The following is a 12,955-nucleotide window of genomic DNA, read 5'->3' as shown; positions in this document are numbered from 1 at the left end:
ATTACATTTGCCAATATATTTTTTGATTTCCATTTTACTTTCAATGTTTTTCATTCACATCAAAGATGATGAGACAGAATCTACAGAAACATCTGTCCTGAAAAGTCATCTGGTTAATGAAGTTCCTGTCCTAGCCAGTCCGGACTTGCTCTCTGAAGTTTCTGAGATGAAACAAGATTTGATCAAAATGACCGCCATCTTGACCACAGATGTGTCTGATAGGGCAGGTTCTATCAAAGTGAAGGAGCTGGTGAAGGCTGCTGAGGAAGAGCCAGGAGAGCCTTTTGAAATTGTTGAAAGAGTTAAAGAGGACTTAGAGAAAGTGAACGAAATCCTGAGAAGTGGAACCTGCACGAGAGATGAAGGCAGTGTGCCGAGGTCTCAGTCGGAGAGAGAATTAGTGGAAGAGGAATGGGTAATTGTCAGTGATGAGGAAATAGAGGAGGCTAAGCTAAAGGCACCCTTAGAAATCACCGAATACCCATGTGTAGAAGTTAGAATAGATAAAGAGGGTGACGTAAAAGTAGAGAAAGACTCAACTGGGCTAGTGAACTACCTTACTGAGGATCTAAAGTCATATGTGTCTCCTCATGAAAAGAAACAGCAGACAGCTCAAGAGATAGCAGGGGAGAAATGTGAGGCCCTGGCTGTGGGCAGGGGCTCTGAAAATGAAGGGAAAGACGCACCCCCCGGTGAGACACAGAGTGCACAGAAACAACACAAACCAAGCCTGGGCATAAAGAAGCCAGTGAGAAGGAAATTAAAAGAAAAACAGAAACAAAAAGAGGAAAGCGTACAAGGTAGTACAGAAAAAAGTGAACTTAAAAAATGTAGTTCCGAAGAGTCATTAGATGAAGACACCGGTTTAGCCCCTGAGCCTCTTCCCACCGTAAAGGCCACTTCACCTTTGATAGAAGAGACTCCCATTGGTTCCATAAAGGACAAAGTAAAGGCCCTTCAGAAACGAGTGGAAGATGAACAAAAAGGTCGAAGCAAGTTGCCTGTCCGCGTCAAAGGCAAAGAGGATGTGCCAAAAAAGATAACCCACAGGACACATCCAGCTGTATCACCCTCTCCAAAGTCAGAGAGGCATGGACCAGCATCACCCTCTTCTAAAACAGAAAGACACTCTTCTCTTTCTGCCTCTACAAAAACTGAAAGGCATCCTCCAATATCACCATCAAGTAAAACTGAGAAACACTCCCCTGTTTCTCCCTCTGCAAAAACTGAAAGGCACTCACCTGTGTCATCATCAAGTAAAACTGAGAAACACTCACCTGTGTCACCCTCGACAAAAACTGAAAGACACTCCCCTGTGTCATCTACAAAAACAGAGAGACACCCACCTGTTTCACCTTCAGGTAAAATGGACAAACGCCCACCTGTATCGCCTTCTGGGAGAACAGAGAAACATGCCCCAGTATCACCCGGGAGAACAGAAAAACGCTTGCCTGTATCACCAGCTGGAAGAATGGAAAAGCATCCACCTGTATCAACCTCTGGGAAAACTGAGAAACACTTGCCTGTGTCGCCTTCTGGGAAAACAGAAAAGCAACCACCTGTATCCCCCACCTCAAAAACAGAAAGAATCGAGGAGACCATGTCTGTTCGGGAGTTGATGAAGGCTTTCCAGTCAGGTCAGGACCCATCTAAACATAAGACTGGACTCTTTGAGCACAAATCCGCAAAACAAAAGCAGCCACAAGAAAAAGGCAAAGTTCGGGTAGAAAAAGAAAAGGGGCAGATGCCAACCCAGAGAGAAACACAGAAAACAGAGAGTCACACAATCAAACGAGGTCAGAGATTTGTGGTGACGGGAGTTACCGAATCCAAAAGAGCGGTCCGTGCTTCCTCCATAGGGCTTAAGAGAGAAGAGGTAGCTGTAGAGAAGGAGAAAGTTCTTGGCCACAAAACACCTGAACCTGTTCAGTCAGCACCAGAAGAAGAAAGCCATAAAGAGAGCGAAGTCCCCAAAGAAAAGCTGGCTGATGAACAGGGAGACCTGGATCTCCAGATCAGCCCAGACAGGAAGACCTCCACTGACTTTTCTGATGTCATTAAGCAAGAATTGGAAGACAATGACAAATACCAACAGTTCCGAATGAGTGAGGAGACTGAAGAAGTACAGCTTCACCTAGACCAAGTGCTCACTAGTCCTTTCAACACAACATTTCCACTAGATTACATGAAAGATGAATTTCTTCCAGCTCTGTCTTTACAAAGTGGTGCTTTGGATGGCAGTTCTGAGAGCCTAAAGCCTGAAGGGGTGGCAGGTTCTCCATGTGGCAGCCTAATGGAAGGGACCCCTCAGATTAGTTCAGAAGAAAGCTACAAGCATGAGGGCCTAGCAGAGACCCCTGAGACAAGCCCAGAAAGCCTTTCTTTCTCACCAAAGAAAAATGAGGAGCAAATTGGGGAAATAAGCGAACCTACCAAGTTAGAAGCACCAACAGAAATTCGTTCTGAAAAAGAACATCCCTCAATAAAAGACATTACTGATGGTTCTGAAGAGCAAGGTGCTCTAGTCACTGAAGGCACAGAGCCCTCAGCTGAGTGTTTGCTGAAGGAGACCACCCTAGAGCCTTCCAAAGACACACGCCCCAAACAAGAAGATGATTCCCTTGGCAGCTGTAGTGTGTTAGCAAAAGAAACACCCAAAGAATTGCCTGAGGAAGCATCCTCTGATGAGGGTCAACTTACATATGGTGGTTCAGCCCACAAGACACAAACTGATACTGAAGCTCAGAAATCCACAACCACCGAGCCCTCAGATGAGACCAAGTCCTCTCCACTGCCTGATGCTTCTGTAAAGACAGGCACAGGGGCTGAATCAAAGCCCCAGGGAGTAGCTAGAAGTCCCCAAGGGTTAGAACTTGCACTCCCTAGCCGAGATAGTGAGGTCCTCAGCCCTGGTGCTGATGAATCATTTGCAGTGAGCCACAGAGACTCCCTGGAAGCCAGCCCTGTGCTAGAGGATAACTCCTCACACAAAACTCCAGATTCTCTGGAGCCAAGTCCTCTGAAAGAATCCCCTTGCCGTGACTCTCTTGAAAGCAGTCCTGTGGAACCAAAGATGAAGGCTGGAGTTCTCCCAAGTCACTTTCCTCTTCCTGCAGCCGTAGCCAAAACAGAAATCTTCACGGAAGTGGCCTCCATGCGGTCCCGGCTGCTCCGAGACCCGGACGGCAGTGCTGAAGATGACAGTCTTGAGCAGACATCACTGGTAGAGAGCTCAGGGAAGAGCCCCCTTTCTCCTGACACCCCCAGCTCTGAAGAAATTAGCTATGAGGTTACACCCAAAGCCACAGATACAAGCACACCCAAACCAGCTGTAATTCATGAATGTGCAGAGGAGGATGACTTGGAAAATGGGGAGAAAAAGAGATTCACACCTGAAGAGGAAATGTTTAAAATGGTGACCAAAATCAAAACATTTGATGAACTTGAACAAGAAGCAAAGCAGAAAAGGGACTACAGAAAAGAACCCAAGCAAGAAGAATCTTCTTCATCCTCTGACCCAGATGCTGACTGTTTAGCAGGTGTGGATGAACCAAAACATATGGAGAGTGTAGAGGATGAAAGCAATGTCCCTGTGGTAGTAACATCAGAGAGCAGAAAGGCCTCTTCTTCCTCAGAAAGTGAACCTGAATTGGCACAGCTGAAACAAGGTGCTGACTCAGGCCTCATACCAGAGCCAGTTATTCGAGTGCAGCCTCCTTCCCCACTTCCATCCAGCATAGACTCCAATTCTAGTCCTGAAGAAGTACAGTTTCAACCTATTGTTTCCAAACAATATACTTTCAAGATGAATGAAGATACTCAGGAAGAATCGGGTAAATCAGAGGAAGAAAAAGATCATGAACCCCACATACCTGAAGACAGTCATACCATTTCTTCCAGTGGCCCAGATACATCTTATGATGATCTGAATAGATGTGCTGATCAACCAGAAGTCTGTGATGGCCATGGGTGTGAGGCTGGGAGTCCTAGCGGCTCAGTAACTCCTGTATCTTCAGGTCTCCGCAGCCCCAATGGAGGAGAAATCAATGAGCAGCTAGTTATCCATAAAGAATCATTACCTCTCCAAGACACTGATGACAAAAACACAGGAGAAGAGCTTAATGTTTCTAGAGTGGAATCTCTACAAGTAGATTACCCCAGTGAAAGCTCTTCATCTTTGTCCTCTTTTCCTCATTGTCCAGCATCTGAAGGAAAAGAATTAGATGAAGACATCGCCTCTCCATCTTCTTCAAAAATGGAAGACACCAAAACTGACCAAGAATTTGAGAACTCACCAAAGGACTATTCCACTCAAGACTCGTCGATTACTACTCAAACCGATAAATTGTCCATGGATGTTCCTGTGTCTGACCCAGCTGAGACTGATGAAATCTACGATCCTCAAATAATAAGCCCTTATGAAAATGTTCCTTCCCAATCTTTTTTCTCCAGTGAAGAAAGCAAAACCCAAACAGATGCAGGACACACAAGTTTTCACTCTTCTGAAGTGTATTCTGTTCCCATCAAATCCTCTGTCGAAGATGTAGTGGTAACAAGCTCCTCCAGTGGAACTATTTCAAGTGAAGAATCTAATTTTGAGAACCAAAATATGGAAAAAGAATCCAAACAAGAAAGCACCTTGTGGGAACCGCAATCAGAGAAAGGCCCCTCATCTTTAGAGCCTTCTATACCAAATACAGCAGCAGTCATTGGTGAACAAATTAGCAAAGTCATCATCACAAAAACCGATGTGGATTCTGATTCCTGGAGTGAAATCCGTGAGGATGATGAAGCCTTTGAAGCTCGAGTGAAAGAGGAAGAGCAGAAGATATTTGGTTTGATGGTAGACAGACAGTCACAGGGCACCACCCCTGACACCACTCCTGCAAGGACCCCAACTGAAGAGGGGACTCCAACCAGTGAGCAAAATCCATTTCTCTTTCAGGAAGGAAAATTGTTTGAGATGACCCGAAGTGGTGCCATTGATATGACCAAAAGGTCCTATGCAGATGAAAGTTTTCACTTTTTCCAAATTGGGCAAGAATCCAGGGAAGAGACTCTCTCTGAAGACATGAAAGAAGGGAGTCCTGCGGCTGAGCCCCCACAACGGGAGACATCAGCTGAGTCACTAGCTCTCTCGGAATCAAAAGAAACAGTGAGTGATGAAGCAGACTTACTTCCAGATGACCTGAGTGAGGAAGTAGAGGAAATACCTGCTTCAGATGCTCAACTTAACTCCCACATGGGGAATTCAGCCTCCACTGAAATATCAACAGAAGAGGCTCCTTCTGCAGGAGCCAAGGACCTCCCCACCACGCATATGGGGGATATGCCTCCTAAGTCCAGTGTGAAACGTACATCTTGCCATGACTCCCCTGAACCAGTCATACAAGTTCAGTTAGATTTTTCCACAGTTACTAGGTCTGTATATTCAGATCGGGATGATGATTCTCCTGATTCTTCCCCAGAGGAACAGAAATCAGTAATTGAAATCCCTACTGCACCCATGGAGAATGTGCCTTCTACTGAAAGCAAATCCAAAATTCCTGTAAGGACTATACCCACGTCAGCCACAGAGCCTCCATCTGTGGAGTATGAGAATTCCCTTTCTGAAGATTTTTTACCCAGCCTGGATGAGGAAAGTAAAGAGGATGAAACGAAACCAAAGTCTAAAATCCCCGTGAAAACACCTGTCCAAAGAGTAGAGCAGCAGCTTTCGCATCTAGATTCATCTCTCCAGAAAACAGTGGCTCCTCAGGGTCAGGACATGACAAGCAGAGCACCAGATAGTAGAAGCAAATCTGAATCTGATGCCAGTCCTTTGGACTCAAAGACCAAATGTCCAGTAAAAACTGAAAGTTACACTGAGGCAGAAACAGAAAGCAGAGAGAGGGCAGAGGAGCTTGAGTTAGAATCAGAAGAGGGGGCCGCAAGACCAAAGATATTTACATCCCGATTGCCAGTTAAGAGCAAAAGCACCACATCTTCCTGCAAGGGGGCCGTGAGCCCCACAAAAGAAAGTAAGGAGCATTTCTTTGACCTTTACAGGAACTCCATAGAATTCTTTGAGGAGATTAGTGACGAGGCTTCAAAGTTAGTAGATAGACTTACCCAGTCAGAAAGGGAACAAGAATTAGTGTCAGATGATGAAAGTAGTAGTGCCCTGGAAGTTTCAGTAATTGAAAATCTGCCACCTGTTGAGAACGAGCATTCAATTCCTGAGGACATCTTTGACACAAGGCCCATTTGGGATGAGTCCATTGAGACTCTGATTGAACGCATCCCTGATGAAAATGGCCATGACCATGCTGAAGGTATTTGCCAGCCACTGGGATTCCCTGTGCTACGCATGTCATAAATTTTATATAGTTTTTTGTATATCTTTTATTTGGTGATTTGTGTCTCATTTTCTTTAAGCTTTCTGTAGTGGTTACTGCGTTTGTGTAAGCCCTTTGTGTTTTGTGCTTTCTCTGTGTACTTTTGTCTATGAAAACAATCTCAAGATTGAGTAATGAGAATGCTTATGGAAAACATAAACATGATAAACAGGCAATGGTGATCTTGCCTTTCTCGAGCCGCTGCACGTGAGGCCATGCAAGCTTTGAGTTTTGTTGCTCTGAAGTCCCAGGCTTAGCCTCAAATTAAGCACTTTGGCTTTTGCACATGAATATATTGGGGTTTGTTTCATATGGTAAGGATTCGTTGCTTTTTCTTCTTACCCTTAAATACTTTAAAATAATCTGTACTTAATAATTCTATAATCATTAGGAAGCCATTTGCCCAAGAAGATTTCACATTACCCTGAAATTCCAGTTGTTGTGGATCTGTTTTTGATTCAAAAGGTTGGATTTCAGATACCATTGGTAAACACTTTAAGCAAACAAATATAAGGTAAAAATGTACTTTTTGTTTTAGTAGTAGGTGAATGAAGAATCTACTCTTATCAGATAAAGCAGACAACAAAAACTCAAACTTTGCATGATTTAAGTGACTGTGAGAGAGGATGATGGCCCTTTGAATTATAAAAAAGGAAACCATAGATGGCTTTGAGAAGTAGCCTCTGGTCTTCCAGTATCTCTACAATAAAGACTATTATTCTTATGTTTGTGTTATGAGAAAATGTCATGATGCCTAAAATGCTGCCCGTTCATTAATTGAGGTTAAAAAAATGAATGGGAAAATTACAATTTGTGGAAGTACTATATATATATATATATATATACGTATATATATATATATATATATATATATATATATATATATATATATATAGCTTACTTAGTAGTAAGCAGACAAAAATTTCACAAAAGACATAGGTACCTATTGAAACAACAGACACACATACATGTGCTTTTATCTTCCCTTCTTCCAAGGTCACCAGGACCAAGGAAGATGTTGTTTCTGGCCACACTGAAAAAACACAGGATGGCCTGATTAACCCATGATCTGTGTCTCTTATGAATCTTGGATGTGGTTTCTTTCAGACATGACCTGGAAGCGATCTGTGCTACCACAGGCAATAGTGGAGGTCCTAACTAGTTACTCCACTTCTGCATCCCATTTATGATTTTTCTGTTGTTTGATGAACAAGATGATTATCTTCCGGTGGGCAGTATCTTCTTAGATAATTTAAAAAGAAAGTCCTAAAATTAATTACTAGAAATCATTGACTTCTATAATATGTCCAGTGGCTAGTCTTGATTAAAGAGATATGGAAGCAGTTGGTTTTCATGATTTATAATTACATTTATTCCCCATTCCATTCCAGAAATCAGGCAAACACATAACTTAAAATGATTTAAAATATGATAGCTAATTTGTGCTGTTATCAAATATTTGGACAAGTGACTTCCTTTTTTGGATGATCAGTACCATGGTTGCTCTCCTGTCATAGACAACCTTTGGCCATTCTGTTTTTGACCTTCTATAGATCAACAGGATGAGCAGGAACGGATCGAGGAAAGGCTGGCTTATATTGCTGATCACCTTGGCTTCAGCTGGACAGGTAAAATGAGTGTGACACACTTTTTCACCAAAATTTGCTTCACTTAAATAACAGTGGCATCAGCCATGTGTTGTTAACAATGAACAAGTTGTGTGTTTTGTTTCTTTCCTTGAGGAAGACTGTGGAATAGTGAAAAGAATAATAAACTATGAACTAGAAAATCCAGGCTCTGCATTAACTCACTGTGTGAACCAGGGCAGGCCTTTTATTATCTCTGGAATTTAGAAAAATAATACTTTCTTTTTTGTTTATTTCAAGTTTTTATTTAAATTCTAGTTAACATATAGTGTAATATTGGTTTCAAGAGTAGAACTTAGTGATTAATCGTTTACATACAACACCCAGTGTTCATCACAAGTGCCCTCCTTAATGCTCATCTTCCATTTAGCCCATCCCCTCAGCCACCTCCCCTCCAGCAACCTTCAGTTCTCTAGAGTTAAGAGTCTCTTACGGTTTGCTTCCCTCTCTTTTTTTCTTCCCCTTCCCCTATGCTCATCTGTTTTGTTCCTTAAATTCTACATATGAGTGAAATCATATGGTATTCGTCTTTCTCTGACAGACTTGTTTTGCTTAGTATAGTACACTCTAGCTCCATCCACGCCATTGCAAATGGTATACACACACCACAACTTTATCCATTCATCAGTCGATGGACATGTCGACTCGTTCCATAATTTGCCTGTTGTTGCTAATGCTGTTGTAAACATCAGGGTGCATGTGCTCCTTTGAATCAGCATTTTTGTATCCTTTGGATAAATACCTAATAGTGCAATTGCTGGGTCATAGGGTACTTCTATTTGTAACTTTTTGAGGAACTTCCGTATCGTTTTCCAGAGTGGCTGCACCAGTTTGCATTCTCACCAACAGTGTAAGAGGGTTCTCCTTTCTCCACATTCTCTTCAACATCTGTTATTTCCTGTGTTATTAATTTTAGCCATTCTGACAGATGGGAAGTTTAAATTTGTATTTCTTTGATAATAAGTGACATTGAGCATCTTTTCATGTGTCTGTTAGCCATCTGTGTGTCTTCTTTGGAAAAATGTCTAGTCATGTCCTCTGCCCATTTCTTAACTGGATTATTTGTTTTTTGGGTGTTGAGTTTGATAAGTTCTTTATAGATTTTGGATACTAATGCTTTATCAGATATTTCATTTGCAAATATCTTCTCCCATTCTGTAGGTTGCCTCTTAGTTTTGTTGATTGTTTCCTTTGCTGTGCAGAAATGATGAAGTCCCAATAATTCATTGAAAAATAGAACTTTAAATTAGGAGATTTGAGAATATGCTACATGTCACCATCCTCCTTTGGGAACTATGGATACCTAAACTTTGGGGAGATGACTGTGTTTCAAAATCATTGTGAGATGTAATTGTCATAAAATTTGGTTGGAGATGTAACCCAGGGTTCCCTATTTTAGATACCTTATATTAGATATCTCCATTGTGAACAGTACTAAAATTTGTTTTGGATGCCTGTTGAAATACATATGAATAAGATATTTAACTAATTTTCTGAGAGATTAGGATATTTAAGCATAAAAGCTATAATGTATGTTAAATAATTTTTTAAAGGAAAGTGAATTATGAAATCAGTATGATGCATAGAATTCCGTAAAACCTGTAACAAAGGTAATTGATAACAAAACAGAAAGAATAGTCATGTCCTCACTTTTAAACATTTTAAGGCAATTGTTAATAATAATCAGATTTATTTAATTGAGTGATTTAGGGAAAGGAAGGACATCAAAATATCCATGATTGACAAATAGGTAACATTCAGAATTACTTAGTTTGTTTTTTAAATAAGTGTGTTTGTGTATAAAGTGTAGTATCTGTATACTTGTTGAAAATTCAAGCCCCACAACTATACAGAATGGTATAAAATGAAAAGTAAGTAAGTTTTTCACACCTACATCTGGTCTTCTAACACCATGCCTCAAAAGTAACTGCTTACACTTTCTCATGTATTCCAAAAAATATACAATACCCACACCTATGTCTGTTATTTAAAAGTAAGCACAATTTTCCCCAGTAATATTCCTTGTAAATATTCCATCAGGGTAGACACATCTATTCATTCTTTGAAATGACTATTTAATTTTTACTGTATGGAAGTATCATACTTTTACCAGTGGCCTTTATTGCTGGATATTTAGGTTGTTTCCTGTTAATGACAAATATCCTAGTGCATTGGTGTATTTTCATGAGTATCTCTACAGGGCACATTACTAGAAGTAGAATTGAATATCTGGATAAAGGGTATGTATATTTTTAATTTTGAAAGATATCGGCAAACTGCCCTCCAAAGAAGACACTCATTTACACTCACTCACTCACACCACAATGTATAAGTGTCCAAATACAGTGATAGTGGTAGACTTTAAAGGAAAAATTTGTGGCTTTTCCCCTAGGTCAGTTAATGCTTCCCAGACCTTTTATTCATGTGACATCCAATCAAAGGAGTTTAGCCAACCACCATAATATAACCACAGCCAGTATTTATCCAAGTATCCAGAAATAGGATTTATACTACTTAAAACATTGCCTAATGATGATTAAAAGTGAGAAACAGTCTATAATTCCTATTTTTAGTAATTTATTTTTCATTATCTTGGTTAAGAGTATAGGCCTGTATGAATGGTCTCTTCTGCATTTTGGAATTAATTGAGCCTGAATTATACATATTTGTATCAACAGTTGTCTCAAACTTAGTGATTCCACAATGAAAGTTATTGATTCTATATCCAGTTTTAATAAAATCCACAATTAGTGCTAGAAGAACAAAGACCTGTTGAGAGTCACTTCTAATACATAGGGGAGAAAATGAACCCTATTACAGCAATACAAAGAATACATCACTTAGAAAATCACAAGGCAAGGTGTTAGAGACTCAAATGTTGAAGTTACTGTATTTAGAGTAATATTTTCTTGTCTAGAATTAGCAAGAGAACTGGATTTCACTGAGGAGCAAATTCATCAAATTCGAATTGAGAATCCTAACTCCCTCCAAGACCAGAGTCATGCGCTATTGAAGTACTGGCTGGAAAGGGATGGGAAACATGCTACAGGTAGGTGGGAAACTGTATGTAAAAAGCATTAGGCTAAAGGTCGGGGTATATGTCTTATTCAACAAGCCCTCTCTTGCATATTCAGTAAAATAATAACAAATGCCATCAATCTGAAGTGCTACTGTAAGCAAATGAGAACAAGCTATGATATTTCTAAAATATGCATGTTGCATAAAAATTCTTATATTCCCGTGAACAATGTCAGTGGAAACACTGGCTGCTAACAGGAACATTATGAAAGTCCTAAAATTTTCTAAATATTGAGACTGGACTCAGTTACTTTATTTGTCATTGTTTTATTGGTAGTATTATTACCTTTACTCCTAAATAACTTACATGACAGAAAGATGTCAGGTAGATATTCTTTATAATGATTTATGTATAATATTCTGACCACATCAAATAAAATGAGAAGTGATAAAAACCATTACTTCCTCTCATTCTTCAGCTAAATTTGCTACTTCCTCTAACGCCTCTCTGAAGATCTACCTACAGACCTCCCTTACAAACATCCAGTCTACATTTATCTTTCCTTCTCTTACCATTCTTCTAGGTAGGATTGCCAGATTTTGCAAATAAAAATAAAGGGCTTCCAGTTAAATTTCAAAGAGCCTACAGATAATTTTTTTAGTATAAGTATACCCCCTGCAGTATTTGGGATATACTTATATTAAATGTTTTTTAATCTGAAATTCAAATTTGACAGGATATCCTATATATTATCTGGCAACTCTACTTTTAGGGCTTTTGCCTATGCTTTCCCCCACTATTTTATGCATACTTCCTTTCTATTTGCTTTTTTTTTTTTTACAAAGACCTTTAGTTGGGCTTTGTTTCCTGTACAGATATAAAAATTTTAGTAAGGCAACTAAGTGAAAGAGATTTTCAAAAGAGTACCCCTCAGATATTATAAATGTTTTTCTGTTTTTTTTTTTCTCTAATATCCCAGATACAAGTCTCATTGAATGTCTTACCAAGATCAACCGAATGGATATTGTTCATCTCATGGAGGCCAGCACAGAGCCTCTCCAGGAGCGCATCAGTCATAGCTATGCAGAAATTGAACAGACAATTGCACTGGATCATAGTGAAGGTCAAACAATCTGTGTGTGTGGGTGTGTGGTGTATGTATGACTAATTCAGGTGACTGGAACAAATCTTCCTTCTTTTTTTATTTTTCAACATTTTTTATTTTTTATTTTTGGGACAGAGAGAGACAGAGCATGAACGGGGGAGGGGCAGAGAGAGAGGGAGACACAGAATTGGAAACAGGCTCCAGGCTCCGAGCCATCAGCCCAGAGCCTGACGCGGGGCTCGAACTCACGGAGCGTGAGATCGTGACCTGGCTGAAGTCGGACGCTTAACCGACTGCGCCACCCAGGCGCCCCTTCCTTCTTTTTTTAAAGGGTGGTCTATGAACTCTGGTGATCACATATTTTTCTCATTTTATAGGTACCTTCATACTGTTCATTCTTTGTTATTTCACCTTTGTTCCAACCATTTTGGACTGTTATAACACAATGCCATAAACTGGGTGGCTTAAATAAGAGAAATTTATTTCTCACAGTTCTAGAGAGTGGAAGTCAGAGATCAGGATGACAGCACAGACAGGTTCTGGTGAGGACCCTCCTTTGGGTTGCAGATGGTTGCCTTCTTGCTGTGTCCTTACCTGGGGGAAAGAGGACTAGCTAGTTCTCTGACGTCTTCTTATAAGGGCACAAGTCCCAGTCGTGAAGGCTCTACCCTCATGATCTAAGTACCTCCTAAAGGCATCACCTCTAAATATTATCACATTGGGATTAGGGTTTCATCAGATGATTTTAAGGGGATACAAATACTCAGTTCATAACAACACGGATGACCTATCCAATGCCCTTTCCTTG

At 40.4% G+C, this 12,955-nt stretch overlaps 1 protein-coding gene across 50 annotated transcripts in view; it reads left to right on the top strand.

Moving 5' to 3' along the window:
* The window catches only part of ANK2 (ankyrin 2), a 679,068-nt gene that overhangs the window by 649,627 nt on the left and 16,486 nt on the right, over positions 1 to 12,955 (top strand). For 27 of the 50 annotated variants that reach the window (XM_058721568.1, XM_058721573.1, XM_058721572.1 and 24 more), the window contains 4 exons: positions 66 to 6,314; positions 7,931 to 8,005; positions 10,941 to 11,072; positions 12,022 to 12,165. In XM_058721568.1, the coding sequence (XP_058577551.1) occupies positions 66 to 6,314; positions 7,931 to 8,005; positions 10,941 to 11,072; positions 12,022 to 12,165 (6,600 nt within the window). The remainder of the gene's footprint in view (positions 1 to 65; positions 6,315 to 7,930; positions 8,006 to 10,940; positions 11,073 to 12,021; positions 12,166 to 12,955) is intronic. The other 23 variants (XM_058721591.1, XM_058721610.1, XM_058721597.1 and 20 more) reach the window with 1 other exon arrangement.

Source organism: Neofelis nebulosa, chromosome 3 (assembly GCF_028018385.1).
Source record: "Neofelis nebulosa isolate mNeoNeb1 chromosome 3, mNeoNeb1.pri, whole genome shotgun sequence".
NCBI classification, from domain to species: Eukaryota; Metazoa; Chordata; class Mammalia; order Carnivora; family Felidae; genus Neofelis; species Neofelis nebulosa.
This window is presented reverse-complemented; position numbering and strand designations above follow the sequence as displayed.